Source organism: Balearica regulorum, chromosome 1, assembly GCF_011004875.1.
Source record: "Balearica regulorum gibbericeps isolate bBalReg1 chromosome 1, bBalReg1.pri, whole genome shotgun sequence".
Taxonomy (NCBI): Eukaryota; Metazoa; Chordata; class Aves; order Gruiformes; family Gruidae; genus Balearica; species Balearica regulorum.
The window spans coordinates 61,485,145-61,510,618 of NC_046184.1; the positions used below are offsets into that span (position 1 = coordinate 61,485,145).

Below are 25,474 nucleotides of genomic sequence, written 5' to 3' on the forward strand. Positions count from 1 at the left end.
TTCCCCTCTTTTTGTACAGACAGAATTTGGGCTGATCTAAAAGGAGAGGTAGATTGGGTACAGAATATGAGTAACACACTGCAGACTGGAGAAATTACATGCGAACCTGGAGAATATAACATCTGAATGACATGAATGGGAATTTGAGACTGTAATTGATAAGCAGCTAGATAACAAAGCAACAAGCATTATACTAGATGATTTATCAAGGTTCACACAAGACACTGCTGATATTGTACAAAGGAGAGATGCAGATCAGACGTTGAAATACACCTCTTCAGGATATATGGTATGAATAGAACACATGGCGCTGCCAATATATGGAGCTTGAGAATGTATTTAGCATATGGATAAAATAATAAACTAATTAAAGACTGCATCATAAATGTGTAACAGAAATTGTTACTAATGGTGGAACACAAGATAAAATGTACGTAAAGGGGAATGCTGGCTTGGATTCCCCGGCTTCAGTTGGCTGACAAGTTTAACCACCGAGTGCTGTTCTGTCACCAGTAACAGTGAACACTTGTTCCCAATATGCTATCCTAAAGAAAATTGTTGAGTAAAATAAGCGGAGAAGTAGTTTTTCTATCACTACAACACTGATTAAAGGTCAGCAAAAATGCCACAGGAAAAACAAGATTTTTGTTTTGAGTCTTAAAGATACGCAGTAGAAAGATTTGAGGGCCACGATTTCAAGGAAAGATTTGAAATATCGACTAGCTGCTCAAAGGCATTGTCTGCTCTGTGCCCTGAAGAACCTGCACACCAGTCAGTCTTCATCTTTCTGCTTTCCCTACTTGTGAAATTCTGGGCAGAGACGACAGAATCCATCCAAAGATCTTAAAATGCACAGCAAGATGAATAGTGTATTGTCATGGTATTATATTTAGTGAACACAAGCTATAAAATAGATAAAGGGGAAAATGCATTCCCTAAGGTCCCAAAGTTAGTGAATGTTCTTGCATTACTTTACATCTTCCGGGCATTTTCAAAAAAAATATCTAATTACTGCTCACGGTACCCAGGAGGCAGAATCAAGCTGCATATACCATTTACAGTAAAAACTTGAGGCCATGCAGAATTTGTCTCATTTGATGTTTCAGTTTAAACTCAAAACAACCCAAACACATGGACATTTTGAGTGAATCTGAATCTTTATGATGTATCGAAACATATGAAACTAATGTTGTTATGTGAAACCAAGTGGAAATGTGTAAGGTTTATTGAGTTTTCCTTTAAATCCAAATGCCAGAAGAAAGCTAGGAGAGGAATGTACTGTATTTATCAGGTATTAACCAGAAGAATGCCAGCAGAGGCCATTGTGAAACATGAGTTTCATTCCAGTTTAGGTAAAATACTTAATACCCTCAAGTAATGAAGAATGACTATAGGTTATTAAGAACTCCACAAAATTATTGTTGTTACCTCCATTGTGGAGATTGCACATACATATGTTGATGGCAGATGCCTGGAACGTCTTTAGCTGCCTTCACCTAGAAGAAAAATCCCTAATTCTAGTGAATGGCAGGATTGGTGGATTATGAAGTGTTTCATATAAATGCTTCATAAGAGGGGTTTATAAATCTCAGTGGAGAAGTCAGTCCAACTATCATCTTCACCCAGCAGCCCATATTTCTTCAGAACAAAGCCTAAAAGTGGAAGGAAAACGTGCTCTTCAGGCCTTGTATCACCAGAGGGAAATGATGCTTTCAGGTTTGCAGTAAGAGCTTATTTCTGTAGAGGGAAAGGGCAATGCAGAACTGCAGATTCTCTCAACCACAATTTTGTTCCACCAAATAGCTGGTTGGGACCCTGGCCCCATGGGCCATCCTCCTCCTTCATCGACCTCCTCTTCTTCATCAACCTCTTCTTTCTCATTCTGTGGGAGGCATAGGATGTCACTGGGGGATGCAACGCCTTTTCCTCAACCCATGTACCTAGAGGCAGGTGTAGGACAGCCCTGAATAGAGCTGAGGAACCTCTCGGCCCTCTACAAAACCGGTGCCCGCCTTACTGACAGCAGACCCCTGCCGCTGAAGTGATCGGAGGAAGAGGACGGGGATGAGGCCAGCGGGACGAATCCGAGGACGCCACTCTCCCGTTCGTCCCCCACTCTCTCCCTCGTCCCCCACCTCCCAGGGTCGCCTTTACCACAGCCCCGGGGACGAACTGCGCCGGGTCAGCGACCCCACTGCACTCCACGGGAGTGAGCCCTTTTGCCGGGGACAGGCAAAGGAGCCTGGAGACCACCCCGACAGGAGGTTTTACCTCAGCCCAGCCGCGGGGACCCCTTCGCCCCTCGGCGCGGGGGAGGCAGACCCGGCTGCCCCCCCAGGCCGGGCGCCTCCGTCCGCATAAAGGAGGCGGGCAGAGCCGGGCAGGGCCAGGCCGGGGCGGCGGCGGGAGGGAAGCGCGCTGAGGGGAAGAGCCGGCGCGCGTGGCGGGGAGGCGGCGCGGAGGGAGGGCAGCCCGGCTGCGGGAAGCGGGGCTCCGCGCTGGGACTGGTTCCTTCGCAGCCATTTTCTGTCCAACCAAACAGCCGATTTGCGGAGGGAGCCAACCAGGGCCGCACTGGAGGTTTGTGCCTGGCTCCGGCCAATGATTGGTAACCGGTTCCACTGCAGGCTCGAATGAAATGTCCGTCTCCCTCCCCGGGCCCCGGCGCTGCCGCCGCGCCGCCGCCGCGGGGACCAGGAAGTGGGGGGCAGCAGCCCCCGGGCCCCGCTACCGGCCGCTCGCTTCTTTGTGCGACCGGAGGCGCGGGGGCCGCGCGGCCGGGGGAGCGGAGCGGGCGGGGAGGCGGCGGCGGGGGGGTCTTGGCAGGGGTGGTGGGGCGGCTGCCCCCGCCGGTGTCCCCCTCTCTTCGCGGGGGCTGGGCGCGAGCTGTGGGGGGTGTGTGTGTGTCCCCTCGCTCCGGCTCCATTTTGTGGCCTAGGCGGGCGGGGGGGGGAGGTAGGAGGCGGAGACGGGAGCGCGGTTGCCCCGCGGCCGTGTCCGCTGCGGGCCGGGCCGCGGCCGCCGGTGCACGAGCGGTCGGGGCGCCCGGTAGCCCCCACCGCCCGCTGAGCTCGCGGCGGGGCGCGCGGCTTCCCGCCGGACCGGTCTGCCGGCCGCCGCGATCCCTCGGCGGCGATTTCCCTCCCGGCCCGCCGGCCGCGCTCGGGCTGCCTCGGGCCCCCTTCCCGGCGGCGGCATGGCGTGCGGGGGAGGCGGGAGGGGCGGCTTTGTGGCGGCCGCGCCTCGCCGTGCGCCGGCGGAGGGGGCTCCGCTCCCTTTTGTTTTTGCCCGGCCAGCGCCGCTGCCCGCTGAGCCCCCTCCCCTCGCCGCGGGAGCGAGGGGCCGGGGCCCCGCCGCGCATCTGGCGGGCCCCCACCACGCCCACGGCCCTTAGCCGGGCTGGGGAGTCGCGCAGCGGGGCGAGAGCGGCCCGGCCGCCGCCGTTGTTGTTGGAACCGAAATTTCCTTAAAGGTCTGGCGGTGTTTTTCATGGATAAAGGAGTGTAGGGGCGAGGCCCTGGGATGTGGTGAGGGCACCCGGGTGACCGTGCGGGCAGCCCGATCCGGGCACGGCGCTTCGGGGAGGGAATAAGGCAGTGGTCTGCGGGAGGGCGCTGGCTGAAAGCTGTCAGCCGGAGGGCAGGTCCAGGTGTGCGGCCTCCCCTCCCCATGGGCACGGGAGCCTGCCATGGAAATCGCAGCCAAGATGATTAACAATAAAGTTGCTAAATAACTGGGGGAAGTGTTACCTTGCCTTGTTTGAAAAGAAGGGATCGCGATAGATGAGGTATCTATCGAGGGGATGCGAGCTAGGTTCAAGGAAGACTTTGAGGCTATTTGTGTAAATAGGAAGGTTTCCCCCTCATGCCCTGCACTGGCTGCTGTTGCATCATTGAAGGACATGAAATCAGGAAGTGAGATCGATCGGCTGGCACAGCCGAGCAGCATCGACGGCTTATCCCGTAACACACATGGCAGGTAGGAGGGAGATGGGACTCTGCCATTCTCCGTGTCCACACAACTCATATGTTCAGCAACTGTTCTTGGGCATACCTGTGCCTACCAGCTACTGCTCCATCCAGAAATTACATAGTTGGTGATCCTGAAGAGTACTGTGTAGGTTATTCACAGCCAATTGTGTTGGGAAACCAAAAATAAATCGTGCTTTAGTAACGTTTTTGCGGCTATTAAGATACACTGTTTAAAGAAACCTTCCTAGGTCCTCTTGTAATGCTGCAGCGATAAAAAAAGCTAGAAGTCAACTTCTAGCTTTACCACTTTCTTTGAGGCTTAACCAAAAAGATTCTGTTCTGCAAAGAACTGTCTTGTAAAAGCTGCCTAGTGTGCTTGGATTGCTTTTGGGAGGACAAAATAGTTGATAACAATGACCTGAACTTTTTTAGGTAGTGAGGGACACAGAAATCTAGATTTCAGCCCTTGAATGGGCTCCCTTATATGTAACCTTTGCCTGTCTTGTTGATAGATGGAAGTTACTGCCAATTAAGAAAAAACAACTCTTCCTGAGCTTTCTCAAAAGAAGCTCAGGCTAAATAGTAGCAAAGAGCAAAATGGAAGGAGCTTCTTCAGGCGTTATTCACAGTCTGGCTTTAATTGGCTTGCAGGAATGGAGAAATGGTGTTTATGCACAATCATTAGCATAGTGTTCCCAAACAATAAGCTTAGTGATTTTTTTTTTTCCTTTCTTTCTTTGCTTGTGTGGCCTATGGCATAACAGTTATAACGTTAAGGGAGGATCCATCTGTAATTCTCTGGGAGATCTGAGATGGTTTAATCTGAATCGTTACTTATGGAGTCTGCGTGAGTTGCTTGTGCTCTGCATTGAGCGGGTGATTATATATGGTCTTGGCTGCTAGCATTTGCAGCTATGAAATTATATTTGAAAGAAGTCAAGAATACTGGATGTTACTCTTTAGACTTTAATATTTGACAATTACAGCAGTTCTTAGTTTAATAGATAACCTCTTGTTTGGGGTAATAATTACATGAAGGGGAGGCAGTGTACAGGAATTGAGAGAAAAAGATTGTTCAAGATACTGTGAAGATATGAAACGTGAAATACTATGAAACTTAAAGTCAGATATCTCAATTTGTCATGATTTTAAAAAGGCTTGCAAGGCTCGTTAGTGCTTTCAAATGCAAATCTCTAATGTCTCTTCACCTTTAAAATTTTGCTTAGAAAGAAACTTGTCTTTTCAATACTGACTTTTGTCATAGTACTTTAGAGAAACACAGCATTTGGAAATAGATATTTTAGTGGCAGGATGCTTGTAAAAAGCGCAAAACATGACTATATATACACATACTAAACAACATGTGTAAATAACATTGCTAGAATAAAAGGAAGTGTCAGCATAATTTGTAATTTTGACTGAAGATACTGGCCTGTTCTGAACTAGTTTTGTAAATCTCTTGCCCTGTTTCTTGAGAGGAGTAAGCTGCTTGGTGCACTTGATGTACTACCTCAATGAAGGAAAAACATAATCAACTTAGAAATGTTATCAAACTTAGAAAAAGGCAGGATTTAATAGACAGATAAGCTTAGTTTTTTACGAAAAATGCTAGAAAAGCATCAAAAACTTAATATAGAAAGGTAATATGAGGCTTTCAGTCAGTGCTGCAGGAAGAAGGAGGTGCTGGTGCAGTCTGTTCAGCACTGCTGCCCTCTTCCAGCTTCTGCAAAGCAACAAAACTGCCTCCGTTCATCTCTTGTTTTTTTTTTTCCCTTCAGCTTTTCTCTTCTACTGCCAAAAAAGAGAAGGCATGGAAACTGTTTCTCCTGCTTGCTCTGTGTCACTGATCCACTCCTACTTGGTGTAAAAACATGCATTGATAGTCCACCCATATATATAGAGAGCAGCTAACCATGCTTCTGAATGGTTATCCAGCCTAGTAGGGAGCTACCACATACTCCAGCACAGCTGGATCCATGCAGAGGGGACTTGTGGCTGGTGACATCAGGGCTCGTAAGATGAGCCATAAAGTTGGTAATACTGGTACATGGAGGGGGAAGGTGGAAAGGTGAACAGGCCCTGTTTGGATTTCATATGGGAAGGGTTTCTTCCCTGTGGTCCAGGGGAAGGAGCCTGGTACAGCCTAGATGCTAACGAGCCTTAGCGATGCTGTCAGGTCTTCTCAGCATCAGTCTGCTTCTCCTAATGTTATTCTGCTGTGGGGGAAAACACTGAATGTGAGAGATCAGAGGAGCCGGAGATGGAGAGAGACAGTGCAGCATCTGTTTGTGTTCTGGGCACATGCTAAGGGGTTTTAGCTTTATGTTTTTATGGATCTGCTGGAACAATGTCCCGTGAATGTTTACCAGTCTGTGTTTCTTGTTGCAGGAGATGCTGCTTTGCTGCCAACTGAGAATTCAGTGGGAAATTAGGTTGTCCAGAAGTCATTGAAAAATAAAAGGAAATTGTATTCTCAATTAAAAAAATTATATATCTGTGTAGGAGCAGTGAGTGAGTGTGCAGAAAGCTTAAATAGAACTTTGTTGTTTCTGCTGTTAGGTACTGCTCTGCAGCTTTACATCTCTTGTAATAAGGTGTGGTGCAAAATTAATCTACAGTGGCTGAAATGACTGCTACCTACAGCTTTAGCTACTGTTTGTGTACTGCTTCTGTGGCAGGGACAACTGCGTGGAAAGTGTGCCAAATGCTTCAGTTTATTGCATATAATTTTCTGCTCTTCCCCCTTGTAGGGGTAGCAGTTTTGGGAGAGAGACAGGGTGGATAAATACCATGTGAAGTGCTTAAATCATAAGCAGCCTTTGGTTTACCTCAAGAGACCAGTTTTGCAAATCATTGCCAGATAACTTCCCCATTCTAAAAATCTTGTTTTCTTTGATTCTATTTTTGTCTTTTTATACTGATGTAAGTTTTAGACCCTTCCTCCCCTCAGTGCTAACAGGTCTGGGCTTGCATTCTTCTTTAGCTGTCATTTAGCTGAGCCACTGATACTCCTCTCTCAAGATTAAACAAGATGCAAGATACTGAGATTTTATTAGTTCAGTATAGATGTATTCTAGGTGTAGCCTGAGTTTTGGGCAGCTGACAGAAGAACATTTTTTTTAAGCATCCTCCAGAAAATTTTCTACCACTTGTCAGTGTAAACCTGTGTGTTCATTCACTTGCATCTTATCACTGAGTTTTCTTTGATACCCTTGATCTGAAATGTTTCTCTTTTAACATATATCTTAGGTTAATTTCCCTGGATCCATTCATTTGTATAGTCCTAGTAATAGTCTTTTTCATTAGAGATTTAAAAAACCCACCCCAACAAACAGGGAACCACCACCAGAAAACTTTGTGCTGCTGCTCTATATTCAGATGCTTTTTGCAGTGTATCACTGAGTATATGGGTTGAATGTTTGGTACTTACTCAGTTTCTCTCCCTTGTTGATAAAAATCAGCTGATGGCACGGTCACTTTGGAGACTGACATGTCACTTCTGATATGCTTAGCTCTTAGTCTTGGTTCAGTTGATAACGTGTATGCATGGAGGATCTTTAGTGTTTTCTTGGTACAAAAGGCTAAGGGTAATGTACAACATGCAGCTAAGTGCTTCTTGTAGATGTGCTCTGTTTTACATTGGACTGCTGCCTTTTTAGAGTAACTTCAGGGACCCTGAAAGTTTAGTTTGTTTCATGTTTTTGGTTGGGTTTTTTTGTTTAAAGGGGGATTAATTAGCAACAGTATATTGAGAGCAGTGTTCTCTCATTTTTGGAATGTGTGTATTACAGACCTTGTGCTGAGCTGACAATCAGATATGTGGTGATTGACTTGAGTTTTGAATATCTGAAACTAAAACTGTAATACTTGAATGTGTAACTGTTCATTCTGAGATGACTAGGATGGCAGTAGCCACATTTTTCAGCAGGGTCACATTTGTGTGATCCATCGGGCTCAAAGAAATACTGGTAGAGTGACTAGATGGCATATTAATTACAGTTGCTATAGTCAGATGCCTAGATATAAATTTGAATTAAATGACAAAATTAAATCTGACTGAAATTCTTCCATCAAACTTACTTGGATTGAAATAGTGTGTAGAGATGCCGTTCCTTTTTTCCCCACGAGGCCAGCCAGGGCGACTGGGCAGGCTCCATCCATGGAGGTCTTCAACATGTGGCTGTATAAAGCCCCGAGCGACCTGGGCTGAGCTCAGAGCTGACCCTGCTTTGAGCAGGGGCTAGGCTAGAGACCTCCTGAGGCCCCTTCCAACCTGAATTATCCTGTGATCCTGGATTAGGACCTGGTTATGCTAAGCATTATGCAAAAGGGTGTTACGCTGTCTGTAATCCCCTGTCCCAAGGTTGTCCTGGCAGCTAAAAATCTTTCTTAAAGTAATACCCTCAGAAGTAATTTCAGTTGATGTTAAGCTGTCAGTGCCTGTTTTCTTTATCTGAGACAGATCCGCTTTTTTCTTTTGCAAGCCCTTTCCTGTCAATTTTGCTAATTGCTATTTTAGATTCATAATGTTGATAAGCTTCCACTCAAATTCTCACTAATTGTGAAATAATACATACCATAAGTAGATATGGAAATGTGCACACGGAAAAGAATAAAAGCAAAGATAGTGCCTTGAGGATGCATTAGTCTAATATGGCCAAAACTATCTACAGATGCAGCAGAGATTTAAAAGAGATTCAAGCAGGAATTGTCTTTTGAAGGTGAGCTAGGCTAATGAAAGCAAGATGGTTTCTTAAATAATATTGCTAGTGGGTCTTGGCAATAAAGATTCAGATAGGCTAGCCTGCAGAACGTTAATTGCTTCAAATTGCAGAAGGAAAAGAGACACAACTCTCTTAATGATGGACGATGTCAACTTTGGTGATCTTGACGTGCAGGATTATGATATCCTTGCATTGTCATTACAGTGAGCTGAGTAAGCAAACTGCAGACCCTTTGGAAAATTGAAAAGCAAAGTTAAATCTCCCAACAAAGAGTCTGCAGAATGCAGACAAAGCGAATTTATAGGAAAGTTGGCACATGAAAAGCTAATGCTTAAAATGCTACCCTTCCTTTGGGCAGACCTGCTGTGTGAGAATTGAAACTGTTTTACAAAAGCCCATCAAAAGGGACCAGAAATGCTTTAAAAGAAGCAGCGTGTGCATGTGTGTAATATTCTGTCCAGTGAAGAAGAGGTAGAAGAGGTTTTTTTCTTGAACAGCTTGTAGGGCTACATCCAGCTGTTGCAGTATGGCCTTGAATGTGAGCAGTGCTCGGGTTACGCGTGCATCTGCGGCCCAGCGTAGCACCGGATGTTGCCTAGAAGTTTGAAAGCAAAAACCCAGCCCTGTGGCCACAGGCAAAGTGCAGATTAGAGAGAGGTTAAATTGCTCATATTTCTGGGAAGGTATAAAAATAGCACGATTGCTTCTCCCTCCCTCTTCATGCTTGTGGTTCTGGAGTGAAGGGAGCTGCGAGGTCTCACCAGCAAAGACCACAGGACCCTTGGGGGCAGAGGTTGTTTTCCAAAGACACCTGGCTACCTGTGCAGCTGGTGTAGATCAGTGAGTGAATTGAGCTGGATTGCTCCTCCCAGGGCCGTGTGGCTGTCTTGTCAGTAAGGCTGGCTGCTCAGGTTGGCAGCAGCTGGGGTGGGAAGGGGGAAGGATAGGAAGTGCTGGTCCAGAGAAGGAACTGCATGAACTGTAGAATGGGAATGGAAGAGCTAATTTTCTAGCAAACAGGTAAATAAGCAAATGCTAACAGAGCTGTTTGGTGTTAAACATAGCCGAGAAAATGTAGGGCAAAGGTGAATCTGGTGCTGTGCATCTAAATGTGTTAAAAAATACCTTTGGATTTGTGCTCCAGTGTTGAAAGAGTTTGCATCTGGGAACCCCTTCTCCCTCCCTGATTTTTGCATTATTTCCTCTTGCTGAAAGAAGCATTATTAAAGCACATGACTGCAAAAATACAACATTTCTTGGGAGGGGGGAAGACATTTTGGAAGCATGGGAGCTAAATGTTCGGCAAAAGTTATTTTTAATACGCTAATTTTCAAGACACTTGCGACTGGAAAAAAGTCAAGATTGTCCAAGACTGTGAGACTTGAATTCCAACTTACATTTGGCACTGCTAAAATAGCCCCTTTGAAAGTAGAACTGTTGTCTGCTCTGTTTCTATATAAGTCTAAGCTTTCTACTGAGCACCTGATGGTCATGTTTAAGGAAAGTCGTTATTCCTGTAACAAGGTAAAATGTAATACAGTAACAGGTTACATGGCCTGGAGCATTTGCTGTTGCAGAAATGCACGTGAATCTGAGTTGTGTACTGTGGCAAAACATGGATGCAGAAGGCAGCGGTGTGTTGGGTTGCCGTTTACCTGTGGCAAGTGCCCACTGAAGAGGTGCAAACCTCCAAGGGAGGTAGGAGGCATCTTCATCTCTTTTGCCTCCGCAGGACCAGGAAACACAATATCGGACACCCCTGAGTGCCGAGGCAGCAGGCTGCTGAGGAGCCTCTGGGCAGCAGCCTTGGTTCAGAGCAGCGTTGCAAGACCTCTTTACTTGGACACAAAGTAGACTTTTTCTGGCAAATGTTGAGACTTGCCAGCAAATGGCTGCTGATGCTCTCGGCCGTTTTGCCCCTGTTGGAAGGGAGAAGGCAGGAAGGGCAGGCTTCACCCAGACTCCTCCAGCTGAAACGTGATCAGTGCCTGCTAGGGCAAAGATCCCTAGCCAAGGAGGGAAGTGCTGGCTCTTGCGGCTTCTTTCTTCCTCCTGGCAGTCAAATTACCTGTTAAACTGTGACCAAGTCTCTAAAGCCTTGAGGAGAAGACTTCTTGTTGGTCACTACATGAGAATGTTCTGAGAGGAGCGCTGAAGGATGCCAAGAGAAGTGATGTGGGACAGAAGCAGGGAAAGCAAAGGAAAACATGATTTAGAAGACATGTAGTAGTGACTGATGCCTCAAGGAGGATGAGGATGCAGAGCTGGTCCTGAGGTCTGGCTAGGAAAAGTTTGTTTGTCAGTGGGCTTGACAGAAGCTGTTTGGGTGCAGTGTAATAGTGAGTGAAGGATGCACTCTGTGTAATAATTGTAGGTGAAGTGTTCAGTGAGCAGTGGGCTGGCGTTAGGTTTTGAAGGTTGTTCAAGAGAAACAGATGCCTTGACCTGTTCTGGTCACACTCATGGGAACGACAAAAGGTTGTTATATATGTGCTGCATGAACCAAATGCTTCTGTGCCTCTGGTTGAATTTTTGGGGAAGCTTCACAAAAGAGTTTCACTGTTTTCACTGTCAGTAAAGCTCATTAATGAGAGAGTGTATACTGTTCTCAAATGGCAAAACATTTATACTTTGTATAAATTGGTCTCATAGTTCTAAGTTGATTAAAGTGCTGTTTTTCAGCAATAGATGCACTTAGAGTATAACAAACGTACCTGAAAGGTTTCATTCTTCTGGTTGTAGATGGATGGTGATAGCTCCACAACGGATGCTTCTCAGTTAGGAATTGCTGGAGATTACATTGGTGGCAGTCACTATGTGATACAGCCTCACGATGGTAAGAAATGTAACAGTAAATACTACTGTTTCTCTTGTGTGTATATATGTGTGGGTGTATATACATACATATATTTCCTTCTAGTTCTTGTATAGTTCTCTGCTATCTTCTGTCAAGCTAAGAATTTGCAATTGTTTGTATTCATAATGCCTCACTGTATAAAGCATTTTTTCTGCACTCTGAAGGTGGAGGTTGGATTTTTCAGTGATGACAAAAAAAATTTATGTTCTAGGAGGCAGTTTTTATTTTGACATGATATTAAGAATGCTTGGTGTTCAGCAGCCATATACATTTCTGTGCATAGTATGATAAAGATGATACCGAACATCCATAAATGGTGTCACATTTGTCTTTAAAATTCTTTCTGAGGTTAATACACTGTGCTTTCAAAGGTCTTCATCCTTCAGTGTAAGATTTTAAACTGACTTAATTATTGCCTGCTGTCTACCAAATAACAATTTCTGTTAACTTTTCTTTATTTCATTAGACACAGAGGACAGCATGAATGATCATGAAGATACAAATGGCTCAAAAGAGAGTTTTAGAGAACAAGACATATATCTTCCAATTGCAAATGTGGCAAGGATAATGAAAAATGCCATACCCCAAACAGGAAAGGTAATACCCTTGTCTGGTAAAGAAAGTGTGTTAGTGAGTTTTATTCCTTCCTCTGAATGAACTTGAGCTGGTAGAACACTATATTTTTCCAAATGATCCTTATTTATTGGAGAAAAGCCTTACCCCCCCAAAAAAAAAAAATTCTGAGCAGGAGGAGATTGAGACCAAATCCACTTTTCTTAGGTTTCTGAAAGCTTTTAATAACTGCAGTAATTACAGTATCCAGAACACTGCTCTTCCTAGGGCTTTCGAGAGTTTTCTTTTTCTAAGATGTGTTCTCTGAAATTGTCATACTGGGTCAGACTTGGTGACAATCCCCTAGCAGTAAGAATGTTTTCTATGCAATTCTCTTACAAAATTTAATCTGCTTTTGAGGTGCATAAAATTTGGAATAAGTGAATCATTTTGGATGAAATAAAAATCCAGTCCTCATCCTGAAGGAAAGAGAATGGTTAGTCTTCCATCACCCGAATCTTTACATATCCAAATACCAAAATGACCTAAGAAGTCTGCCTTATATCATGTAGCAGATAAGGCCAGATATTGAAAGACTTATTTTATTTCTTACTTCTAAGAATGGACTTTTTAATCCATTTTGCTGAGCTGGTGATTGTATAAGCGTTTCACAGTTCCACCTGTTTATCTTAAACCTTTGCAGGACTCCTATTCTTTGCCGTTTCTCTATTGTATTCCAGTACAATTCCTGCCCCAGTTAACATTTCCTCTAGCTAAAGTTGATTTCTTTTTTTTTTTTTTTTCTTTTTTTAAGATCACTCTAAATAGAAGCAAGACATAATTTACTTGCATCTGCTTGTACTTTCATAGTGTTCAGGGCTTCCTGGAGATCTGGGTGTTACATTTATATCTCTGCTGTGAAAATCTCTTCACTAGTCCATATTGGCATAAATTTTTAGTGATTGAGATTTTTTTTTTTAAGAATTTAGCATATGGGATGTCGAGCTATCTTGAAAAATCAGGGAGGTTTTTGTGAAAAACTGCAAGGAAAGCTGCTGGCTGATGAGTACTTCTGAAGATCTTGCCCTGTGTGTCTGAAAATACCAAAGGAACTAGTGAAGATTCTACATACAGTTACAGTGTCGTTATTTTTTAAATACAAACAGGTTCTTCTTATGTGAAGAACAAGAATCTTAATTATGATAGTCTTTCAGTTGGCTCCTGACAGCTTCCCAAATAATCATGAGTAATGTTTGCTGTTATTTTAAGTCAAGTAAATTACTTTTGTCCAGCTGAAAATCATAATCAAATTTACGTATTTCATTCTTGCCAGTGGCATATATTTCTTCATCTGAATTCTCATTTGGAAAACTTATACCAGAATATTAAAGCATTAGAGAGCCTTGCCGCTAGGCATATACTGTAGTCCCTGAATCTGGTCAGGATAAAAATACTTGTCATTGTGGAATTTGGGGGAATGTACTGCAGCAGGGTTGGAACTGCTGGGCCTATTAAAAGGAAGATGGAAGTGGACTATGACATTGTAACAAACAGGTTTAAAGAGAAGGTGTAGGAAAGCAAAGTAAGCGATACTGAGATGCATCGATATGTAAAAGCTTGTGCAGAACATACTTATGACTTGAGGAGATCCTGGCAGTTGGCTGTGCTGCTACAAATAGTAAAACTTAGGTTAAAATCCTATTGCAGCTGTGCTTACATAGAGCAGTGATGACATCCAGTGGTTCCCTCACATACAGGTGTTGCCTAAATGAGTATTATCATCAGGTTTTGAGGTGTTTCCTTTATTATCTAGTGTATTCTTTTTCTTTTTTTTAATAATCTTGCATCTTGATTGAACATTTTATGATACTTTGTCCTTCCTAGATTGCTAAGGATGCAAAGGAATGCGTGCAAGAGTGTGTAAGTGAATTCATCAGCTTTATAACGTCAGAAGCAAGTGAGAGGTGTCATCAAGAGAAAAGAAAGACCATCAATGGAGAGGATATTCTCTTTGCCATGTCTACCTTGGGGTTTGATAGCTATGTTGAACCTTTGAAGTTATACCTCCAAAAATTCAGAGAGGTTGGTATATACTTCAGTATTTCCTCATTTATTTAGCCTGGTTGTGTTTATCCTTAGCTCCCTGTCGTTGTAATTGTATTATGGGTAACTTGCACAGTCTCTCACAGCTATTGTCAGGGACTAATGTAATGTTTAAAAGCATTCCAGAGAGAAAAAGGAGTAAGTAAGCATTTTGATTAGACTTGCTGATTCAAAGTAGTTAGAGCTTTCAATTGAATAAATTCTCTAATATATTGCTGGTAGTAAATAACTCTGTTCTTTAAAGGTGCCTATTAAGAATACTTAATTCGATCTTTGGGTTCAATCAATAAAACTGTACTAGACTGCATCCTCTGAGGAACTAGCCTAATGCCTATTGTTTGTCTGGCCTTCAGATCTGCAAAAGAAAAAGTTGTTTTTCTCATGCTGGAGTAATGATTCACATGGAAGGCTATCTTCTTCAATGCTGTGGTTTTTTAATCTGTTTTGAGCCTGTCCCTCAGCTTGCTTGTGATAGATAGTACCTGCTAGGTATGCGATCCACGCAGTTTTAATTTATGCCTTCTTTAGCAGAAAGTGACTCTTTTTCCTTTCAGCAATTGAAATGTTTTGAAAAAGAAGTTGCTTCTGCTTGGGTTTCTTGTTCTGGTACCCTTGTTCCCCCCACCTCCTGTCTGGAGACAGAAGAGAATTATGCTTGCTTGCTTCATTACTTTGGTGTTCTTTTACCTCAGAATACCAGATTTAACCAAACAAATCAAAGGTATTTTTATCCCATGACTTCTTTTTCTTACAGTCCTGAGTGAAGAAGTTGTTCAGGGTTAAAATAATCCTGGGAAAAAAACCTGAAAGCAGCTTAATTTTTTATTTTAAGTGTGGATCGCTCTGTTGGTATGGCTGCTTGATTTTACTGGCATGAGTGAGGGAGGTATGTCTAAATCGACAGTGCTGTAGATAGAGATGCTCTTCAGACTTGTTGTTCTGTAAACCTAAGGTTTTTTTAATTAACGAGGTCTGACTCACTAGTGGTATTTAATCTGCTGATAGCACTTGAAGCTTCTCCTTCCTAGAAGGTCATTTGCTGCGATAACTGAGGGAACAGGAGGTGTAATCTAAAAGTTGAAGTACTGCTGTGTGTTATCTTCTTCCAGTTCTGTGTAGCAGTTGCACGTGCCGGGAAAGTGCTGTATGTGCTTTAATTTAAAATGCAAGTAGTGCCTACCTAATTTCAGTACTTCTAGCAAGTCTGAAGTGGGTCTATGCTTTTATTCTAAGTGGCCATATATACGCTGTGATAGCAGAGTAGCAGGATTGGGTTTTAATTGGATGATTTTGCTCATCAGTTTTAAGCCTCCATTCCAGCTAGTACTGTCTTCAGGGTACCATATGTAGTGAACTATTTCTGTTTTGTAGCTTAGTATTTAGTCTACCTCAAACAGCTGCAGAGAATGCTATCTATGCGTGTATTATTTTCTTAGATGTTTTTATATAATAGCATAGAGCATCAAACTTCATACTTGTAAAACTGCATGCAGATGACTGGAAGCCTTGGTTTTCTGTGCTGATATCCTTTCTGGCTGTAGTCCTTGACGTGGGAAAAGAAATCAAATATCTTGGTTTTAAATGTCAACTCTTAGTTGTATGATGGCACTTGTGTGTGGTTGGTAAGCAAATGTTGCACATTCTCAGTAGTTCTGAGAGTCTGTGATTTCTTGTAAATGCTCTTAACTGCCTCTTCTGGATTACTGCAGATCTTCGACTTTCCGCAGAAGGTGGAAGCCTTTCTTAAAACTACACAATCCTAGTTTGCGGCGTTTTTGTTTGAGGAGTATGGCCAAGATGAAAACCACCATGTATTTTTGTACTATGTGTGTTCTTAAATCCAATAGAGTTTTACAGGTCTTGGATTTCAAACTCCAGCTGCTACACAGTGACTCTTCTGCAAGTTCCAAACCTTGACTAGAGCTCCTGGGGTCTTGAAACAATCTCAAGCCAATTGTACTCTAACATATTTCTTTCTTCTTCTTCCTCTCATCGCCTCTCCAGGCAATGAAAGGAGAAAAGGGAATTGGAGGAACAGTTACAACTGGAGACGGTCTAAGTGAGGAGCTCACAGAGGAAGCATTTAGTAAGTAATACTTTTTAATTTATGATATTATTAACTATGGCTTTTCTAAAAACAGCAGTTCCTTTAGACATCAGAATTCTTACTTGAGGAATACATCCTGGACTGGTCACATGTTACACCTGTGATCCATTGACATTTTCATTGGAGGTATCTGGAGGATAACCTGTGCTCCGATAAATTCCTCCTAGTCAGTAGAATCTATGGTCAGAATGAAGTAATGTAGTGATAAAAGATGACACTCTAGTAATAGCTAATGTGAACTGTGGAAGATTTTTAAATGCGTATGTTAGTGCCTGTATTTTTGTCTATACTTAAACACAGATTGTAAGGAAGGGTGCAAACTCGCCCCCCCCCCCCCCCCCAGTAGCTGCATATTTAGGCCACATTTTTTCAACTTGCAAGATGTTAGAGGAAAAAGTAAAATAAACTCCACTTGATTACTTGAGGAGCTTGTCTTTGAGAAATGAGCCAGAGAACATCATCATCTTTGTATAATTCTAAACCACTTAGTATTTCTTGTATTCAAAAGAATTCACAGATTGGCAACTGAAAGGTGTAGGGCAAGGAGTATCATATGCATTCACTGTAGTTTTTCTTCCTTATACTGTGAATTAAAGCCCAACAGTTGTTGGGGCTTTGTGTTGGTTTTGTTGATGCTGGATTCTTGTATGTAGTCTTCACCTTGGCTTTTAAACGTTGTGGGCTGGTAATCTTGAAGCTGATACTAGAAGAACTGGGAGGCGCAGCTCTAGTCATATCTACTGACGAGATTTAGTTTTTCAAGTATCTGATAAATCTTCAGTTTAAAATCACTAGTAAACTACTGAAGTAGCAAAAATTCAAAGCCTGAGGATTGAAATGACCTATTCAGAGTCTGAAACACACTTTGCTCCCAATATGATGACTTGGGCTATCAGAACAGTACAGACTCCTTGGGTCTTTCCTAGCCGGGAAGATAAGCTCATAAAACTGGCTGGAAATTAAGAATCTAAACTTAACTATTGCAGGGGACTTACAGAAAGTTGTTGGTTTTTTTTTAAATATGACTATTTTAATTTCATAATTAAAGATTAGGCAATGCAAATAGTAAACTCTTATCCGTATTCACTCATATGTAATAACTCTGGTTCAGAAGTAGTAAGACACTAGCACAGCTATTGGTCCAACTTACTTACCTTGGGTATGTTGCTAATGGTTTCTGGATTGCAGCAGTTGGGAGTCTGTCCAGCTGGAAGCTGGTCAAATCAATATATAGAAATTGTTCTAAAAGCTTTATTTTGTATATATTCTGATTTGCACTTCAGGTATTTAATCTGCAGCTCAAGAGTTGAAGGAGAATATATAGCTGGAAACTTCTATGTCTGCATCCAGTATCTTGTTTTCTGTGGGCAAAAAGCCAAACTCACAAAAAGTTTCTCCTCTGGATGCTCATGCTCTGCTTAGCCTGAGTACAATGCCCACCAGAAAAAAAGGAATCCCCTTACATTTGTGGATCCTCTATCCCCTTCCCAAATTTCCTATGGTCCCTGTTAAATGGCAGAAGACTGAATATCTGCTCCTAGTCACTTGTTCAGATATCTCAGGCCTGGGAACCTCAGTGTCCTCCATGAAATAAGCTTTAATTTGCTCTGATTTGAAGGAGTGAATATTAAGTCTTGGCAGGATGCAAGGGAGATGTTGCTGCAGCAGAAGGAGGAAAAAAAAAATTCTGTAAAATAATTGATCGTGTCAGGTGCTGCTAGTATTTCTCTCTGTCGGGCCAGTTATAGATCTATTCAGAATGATGGTCTCGCTGCAGCAGCAGCACTAATAGCTGTGCTGCAGTGGCATAACCCTTAAGCTCTGTGTCTTAGCCTAATGCTAGGGCTGGGTCGGAGGCTTGGCATTAAACTGTGTTGGATGTGGAACATGTGCGTTGAAGGGTGGTAAAGCTTTGGACCTGCCGGAGCCACTTCTCACTATGATCTTAATGCATCTCTTAACTTGCAGCTTAAGTATTTGAAAATTATTACAATGAAGGTAGGAAAAGAAAAAAAAAAAAAAAAAAAAAGGAAAAATAATAATTTAAAAAAACCCTAGCATCAGCTTTCAGATGAAAGCTGATAGGATTATACTGTTTTCAGAAGTTTTTTATGGGTTAAGACACCTTATTTCTACATAATAACAGCCATACTTCTGAAAGAAAAAAGCCCCATTGTTTGTCTCCTAGCAGAGAATGTTATGCTACAGTGACTTAACTTACAACTTAAGAGTTTTGCTGCTTTGCTTCCAAGTAGCAGTTGTAACACATCTACTCTGAATGTTGCAGAGCTCAAAGTACATGCTACTGTAAAGGTTTATCTTAGAGAGAAAACGCGAGGAGCGATGCTTTAAATCTCAGACAAGCTTTTTTACTCCATTCCTTGGCCTCCTCCCTCCTCTATGAAGTTCAGAGCTCTTGTGTGTACCCTGAAGGGCATGCTGAAGTCATCCCACGTAATGTCAGATCGTTGGCTTCCTATCAATACTATCGCCTCTGGCAGTGCCTGGTTTTGGGGGTTTTTTTTGTCATTGTCTGGCTCTCTTCATCCCTGCTGCTTTCCATGGGGCTTCCACATTACAGAGTCCCTGGTGGATCCTGTTTTATAAAGCAGCGCAATGTTTTCATTGGCTTCCTCATGCACGTGTATGCTCAAGCGCTAACCTTATGTCTAAACAAAACAAACTCTGAATTCTCCAGGTTTCTTGGGATATTGAATGCTGGAGATTGCTTTTCTCAGTGGTCAGGATGGCAAACTCCACTCCATTCACCAGTGTACAGCTGTGTATGTTCTGCTTCAGATACGTATGGGGGAAGAACAAGGTGCAGTCTTACTTTTAGATTACCTGATGCAAAATTAATTTGAATTTTTTCCTAAGTGCTAATGGGAATAAACTTGTTTACTTGTAATGCTCAGTAACAAGCGTGACTGTAGGCACTGTGGGATGGTAGCTGTGAGGAGAGGAACTGCTCCATAGTCCCTGAGTGAACCACAACTAAATGTTATTTGTGACAGACACCTCAAACAAGGCTCCATGTATCCTGCAGTTCCCATCTAACTTTCTTAAAATGCTTTCTTTCAGCTAACCAGTTGCCAGCAGGCTTAATAACTACAGATGGCCAACAGCAGAATGTTATGGTCTACACAACATCATACCAACAGGTACTGTATCCCATCCCCTACTCTCCATTCTGCTGCTAAAATTCAAACGCTAATTCCGTCGCCCTGCTCTGAAAGATGAGAATGAATTGTATTTAGTCCTTTGGTGGTGGCTGTCATGACGTTCCAGCGCCGTGACAATTCAAGGCTGTTAGCTGCCAAGCAGTTTCAGAAAAGGTGCATTTGAATGTGAGCGCTTGCATTTTCTTTCTCTAGATCTCTGGTGTTCAGCAAATTCAGTTCTCATGATTTGAAGAAAACTTTGGATCTGGGAACACGAGACGGAAAAGCTGTGCAACTCTAACAAAGAGGCAGTTTTAATGACTGGTGAAGAGATTTATCTCTTTGTATATTAAATAGCTGTAATGTAGCTACCAGAAGCTTGACTAATTGAGGTGTGAATTCTGACTCAAATCTTTTTCATGATGATTTTAAAAAAAATTGGATTTTAAAGGTATTAAAGTATTTTTGTTTTGTACAAGAGTTTGTTGCTCTGTATAACTCCTGTATGCATTGTATATTGCAATTTATTACTGTCAGAGATTTGTAGACAGTTTCTTATTTTCATATTAAATCATGTTACTTTTGTAATTCAGGTAAACAGCTGGGTTATTTCATGTTTACCCTTTGAATAAAATTGTAAGGGTAAAGTTCATTTTTGAATGCAAGTTGCCTTTATTATGAAGATTGAGTTGGTCTTGGTTATGTAACTTGTCTTGCATGACAACCTCAACTAACTTTACATGTCAGCATATTTATTGAAATTTTGAAAGGGACTTTTTCCTCATGAAACAAGAAGCTCAAAAGAATTGCTACAACTGTGGGGTTTTTTTAATGTAACTTGAGAATTAAAAGTTAATCAAAACCAACTAAGGCTCTACTACATTCAGAGACTTAGAGCTTATCAACAGTGTTGATGAAAACACTGTGTGCGATGCAGGTCTTCATTTCACTTTTTTTTTTTTCCAGTTACATTAACTCTCCTTAGACTTACTTTGATATATTTGAGGTAGTCTTTGTGCTACTGAAATAACTTTTTTGTGTATGGTTTTTAGAATCCAAAACTTAGCCATTCGAGGGGGAGGGGGATTTTATAGTCCTTGCCGTAAAAGATCTCATTTTAACTTTTTACTGAAATGTTTTAAGGTTTCTTGTGAGACTGGGAACTCGACTGTGTTAGTGACTTTCTGTGTACAGGCTGCGTGCGCGCGTGTGTGTGCGAGTGACTGAAACAAGTGATACAAATCTGAAATGGGAGACAGACTTAGAGTTTGCTGTCTCTTTCCTGGTTTTGCAATAAACTCTACCTAGATAATGTAGTTATGTATATTTAGTGAGCTGTTCTTAGTAACATTGCTGGTTCATTTAAAAATCGGGTGGGTAATTTTGTTAGATGCAATGTCTTAGCCTGTTAGGATAGGGGTGGTGGTTTTAGTAATATATCTTCTTCAGACTGAATTTTGGGACCTTTGATATTTTTACTGTTTGCAGTGAACTGAAATGTAATATAATAATCTTTTCACATACTGTCATTAATTTAAGCAAACTACACCTTGAATCTGTTGCCATATAATTTCTTGCTAGTTTTGTCTTTTTTTTTGGTTTGTTTTTTAAAGTTACAGTTTAATATTAGGGAAAATAGTTTAAGACATCCCAGAAGCCTGAAATAGCCAGTTCTTTGGTAAACAAAAATCTCATGTATGTGCAGATTTGAACAGTGTTTCTTACAAATCAGCACCGTGCTGGCAGAGCCTCTGGAGGGGGACCCAGTGTATTTTGTGGTGATCTGGGCGGATGTTCTGGGGTTTGTGGCAGTCTGTCAATCTTCAGCAGCTATGACTGAACAAATGAAGTTTTTCATTAAATGTACAAATGAATAACACAATCACTACATGAGCCCCTTCTGTTTGTATTCCATTTATTTTATTATTTATTTGAGGCTGTCATACCCTGTTCTTGTTGTTCCCAAATTTGCAATGGAAAAAGCTGTGATCACAGCTAAGGAGAAGCTAGGAGAGGTTTGGCAATTGGGTGTGCAGAAAGGGGGCTGAGGTCGTTGTGTCTCGCTTGATAACAGCTATGTTTTTCAATCTGCTGTCTCTCCTTTGAGTTTAGGTTAAAGCATTTTGAGTTTGTGGTTTACATATCATATGAGCAAAGGAGCTGATAGTGCTTTGTTTTTCTCTTTTCTTTTTCTTTCTTCCCTGAGATCCAAGGACAAAACTGCAACCAACTTGCTCATTCACTTCCTGAAAATACACATGCAGAAGTAATTGTACCACACTTTGTTTGATCTCTCGCTGAAATCGTTCACCTAATAAAGTTTGCAGAGTATTGTAGTGCTGGTAAAACAAATATGGTCTGAGGAAATACTTGCCTAATTTATATTAATAGCAGCACAACCACTGTCGAGTCTTTATTTTTAACAATTGGTATGTGTTCTCACCTTTCTGCTTGTAAGTCACTTAAACCCAAACCAAGAGCTACCCTTCCTGCTGTGTCCCATCTGCTTCTACAAAACTGCTGTCTTTAGTTCTCTAAATGTTTTGTTAGGCTGACATAACCCCAAATTGAGCTTGAGACAGCTGTGGCAGTCTATGCTAAAACTTGGAGAGAAAGGCTACAGTGATGTTTCAAGATCTTTTCCCAAGCACAGTGACTTTTTTTTTTAGGTGTCTTTCCATGACACAAGCAAATTTCACTACATCATTGATCTTTTTAATGAATTTGTGTGACTTGATCCTTCTGATCTTTCTTTATAGAGTGCTTGCGGTGTCTTTAAAAGCACAGAAACACTGTTCTCTCTCTGCAGTTATGAGAGAAGCTAATTTAGATGGCCGCCTTCCACATCCCATTTTCATTACAGGCTTAATGGCACTGAGGCTTTGCCTCTACCAGTCTTGCTGGTGCATGTATGCATCTTTGCTGTTTTATTTATTCCTCTGTTCTGATCTCTGCTGAACACTAAAATCTGTGGCTGGATGGTGTAGCTGGAACATAGAGGGAGTCTTAGCATGAGGCTGTATATCCTAAGTATCTCCTGACCTGTGCTTATCTGCCTGTAGCTAAAAATCAGTCTGAATTACGTGGGCTGTACTTCAGCTAGCCATCTTCTTTGAACTGCACCCTGGATACACTGTGAATATGTCAGATTAGTAGATGGTCCCTATTGCAGAGCTTCAAGATGATGCTCGTTAACATGTTGTAAGCATATATAGGTGATTTCTCTTGCCTTTGGCAGGAGAGGAAGCATATGGGCAACTGCACATGCACAGGAGATTCCTCAGTGCAAAGCAACACGGAGAGCAAAGGGGAGAGCCAAGGACCAGTATTTTCCCCAGCACCTTGCTGTCATGATAAAAGCTGGCAGCAGCCTTGCTTATAGCTATAAAGTTATTCATTTTGCAGAGCTTTGAATGTGATTAATGTTCTAGTTAAGTCACATAGACTCGCTATTTCAGTTATAGTTACAGCAATAAGACAACTTGCTCTTAAGTCACTGCATTCCCCAATGGTGCAGGCTAGACTTGTTTTGTTTTGTACTGAGTAAAGTTAGAGGAAAGGAAGTTTTTCACTTAAATTTGAAGTGGATTTTCCTATGTTTATAGATGAAAAAATACCCTGCTGTATGTGGATTCTAAGATGAATAATGCTATGGGGAAACTATATTTTATATAGGGCCTGAGCAGTCCTATAGGAAGAAGTTAAATATTGATAATGTGGATAATGGTTACTCTTACGTTCTTCTTTCAAATTGGCTTGGTGAAAAGAGTGGTGGAAGGATGCCTTTTGGCTGTGGTACAGTTTAGGACTTGTACCTCGTTGAAAACACGGACCAATTTCTCCTCTTTGACAGTAAGAGATGCTGTTGGCATAACCGTTAACACTTCCACCTTTCAAAAGGCTGAAAAAATTCTGCTAAAGCAACCGAATATTCATCTGTTTACCTATTGATTTGTGAAATCGGCATGATAATGGACTGCGACGTCACCTCTGACCCTCAGTATGTAAAAATTTAAGGGAAAGCTCTCTAGAAGCTCAGTGCCAGTTCAGCTTGCGATGACGTCTAAGGCCAAATGCTCTTGGGAGCCAGGGCAGTTTGCTCCTATGCACAATATGTTTCCAAATTGGTGTCAGCTGCACCACTGCCTTTATGAAATTGCTGTCTCCAAGTATGGCTGGGGAGGCAGGGGGAGAGGCCGGGCAGTGCTGCACAGCAGCTTGCAGGGAGTCGGCTATGCTGGTTTAGGAAATTTTCCAGGCAAATTGCCAGGGTCATTTCCTGGAATATCTTATTGCAGCACACTGGGCCAGGGGATCCATCTATCAGGAGCAATGGTACCTGACTTGCTCTTGTATGAAAGAAAACTATTGAGGGTTTAAATCTGCTGGGCAAAGGAGCATCCTCCAGGCTGCTGATCTGATCTGTGCGTGCCTTAATCTGGTCCAGCCTGTACAGCATCAGAGACAGCAGTTGCCTTTTAGGACAGAGCTGCCTGAAAGGGTTTGGTTTCTGGCTTACAAACCACAGTTTCTGGCTAACAAATGACAGTGCATTGCAAACAAAGTTTTATCAGCAATTTACCCCTGGTTAGAATCAGTCCAGGTTTTTGGTCCTGCTTAGGGTCAGACCGCTTTTGTTCAGAAATGCGTGGGCACAGCATGAGTCCTCCCCTGCTCTTGGGGTAACAGTGACTAAAGCATTTTCCTGCTGCTCCTAAGCTGTTGTCACTGTGCATCTTCAGTGCACACAATAAAAGAACAAAAAAAGGGGATGTTTACAACTTAAAGCAGTTCCCTGCCCTGCCTCCGAACCCAGCACTCCCCAAACTGAGAGTAGGGCAGGGGCATAGCCACTGGCTGCAGCTTGTGCAGTCACAACTACAGCAGAAACCCACTTTCTTAGATGTATTTGCTTTAAGTGTGTCTTTAGCGTGGCAGAAACGAGGCAAAACTACAGAAGACCCTTTTTTAAAATCAACAAAATAATTGGGTAAATAAGGGCAGGGAATCTATCTGAAATGACACGACTGGGATGATGAGAGCATCTCCCACCCAAAAGGACACAGAAACAGCAAATAAAAGCAACTTCCAACAGCACACCTGAGACTCGCAGTCCAGATATAAGTAAGTAAGTGCTGTGTCACTCAAAATACAACTGCAGCTACAACATGGTCACTGCTTTATGCAACAGCAAGTTAGGAGGAATACATACTAGTTTTACTCCTGTCTACGCCCTGTGCAAAGCCAGATAATCAGCCCCATCAGAACTTTACTCCTATCTCTGGCAAGAAGAGCATAGCGCAGATTTAAAGGACTTGGGGATGCAACAGGTTTGTTTCTGCAGCGTCCGACTCCCTGGCCCCGGCCATGAAATCCAAACCCACCCAGATGCCCGAGCTCCCTGTGTAACGTAACGCACCAGGAAAAGCAGCCTGGTGAGCAGGAGCCAGCCGGTAGGAAAAGTTAAGCACTGAGGGAGAAGGAAAAGGATCCGAAATCTCACCTCTAGCTGTTGGAAAGCATTTCTGCTATGGGGAAACGGGCTCTGTCACTTTGGGACAGGAATGTGGAGACCGCAGGGTCTGGGGAACGCTGCATCAGAGGACAAGTCTGCTCTTACTCTATTCAAAACCAGCAGCACCAGCCACGTTGTACAAGCCGGGCAGCTGAAACTTGTCCAAAACGTCTCAAGTGGATGCAGTGGGATCAAGTTCTGTACTCGCCAGAAAAAGAAATACTGACAATAACTTGCAATTTTGTCTTGTCTGGCTTGACAGCACCCATGTTGCTTCAGATGGCTCAGCAGCAGCTTTCTACAGCAACTTCATATTCCTAACCTTCGAACGGCAGCACAAATACGAGAAACAGATCTCAGTAATTAATCTTTGAATAACTACATAAGTAGTCTGCATTTATACTAAAACATTTGTGCTGTAACGTAAGTAGGTGAAACCTCAACCTGTTAGATTGAAGTTTCAAGTCTTTTTTTTCAAGACAGT

The 25,474-nt window shown here is 42.5% G+C and overlaps 1 protein-coding gene and 1 long non-coding RNA gene across 9 annotated transcripts; one reads left to right on the forward strand and one right to left on the reverse strand.

Moving 5' to 3' along the window:
- Positions 1-1,207: 1,207 nt before the first annotated feature.
- Positions 1,208-2,456, reverse strand: LOC142602052 (uncharacterized). Of its 2 annotated transcripts, none has more exons than XR_012835697.1 (2): positions 2,272-2,456; positions 1,208-1,882 (listed from the first exon to the last, which is right to left on the reverse strand). It is a non-coding gene; the product is annotated as an uncharacterized LOC142602052 (long non-coding RNA). The 2 variants fall into 2 exon arrangements; XR_012835698.1 differs by having other exon boundaries at positions 1,208-1,940.
- Positions 2,437-21,827, forward strand: NFYB (nuclear transcription factor Y subunit beta). 7 transcript variants are annotated; one of them, XM_075754219.1, is made up of 7 exons: positions 2,437-2,580; positions 11,438-11,531; positions 12,019-12,149; positions 13,989-14,186; positions 16,212-16,293; positions 19,396-19,475; positions 21,412-21,827. In XM_075754219.1, the coding sequence occupies exons 2-7, from the start codon at positions 11,438-11,440 to the stop codon at positions 21,472-21,474; spliced, it is 648 nt and encodes a 215-aa protein (XP_075610334.1). In that variant the 5' UTR covers positions 2,437-2,580; the 3' UTR covers positions 21,475-21,827. The 7 variants fall into 7 exon arrangements, with proteins under 7 accessions (XP_075610334.1, XP_075610343.1, XP_075610305.1 ...); XM_075754228.1 differs by lacking the exon at positions 21,412-21,827 and adding an exon at positions 19,689-20,127; XM_075754190.1 differs by having other exon boundaries at positions 2,496-2,608.
- Positions 21,828-25,474: the final 3,647 nt, after the last annotated feature.

Bases quoted from the DNA above. Each gene is read 5' to 3' on its own strand.
- NFYB (XM_075754219.1), top strand. From the start codon at position 11,438: ATGGATGGTGATAGCTCCACAACGGATGCTTCTCAGTTAGGAATTGCT. The intron at 12,150-13,988 runs GTAATACCCTTG...TGTCCTTCCTAG, and splicing joins CCATACCCCAAACAGGAAAG to ATTGCTAAGGATGCAAAGGA. The intron at 16,294-19,395 runs GTAAGTAATACT...GCTTTCTTTCAG, and splicing joins GCTCACAGAGGAAGCATTTA to CTAACCAGTTGCCAGCAGGC.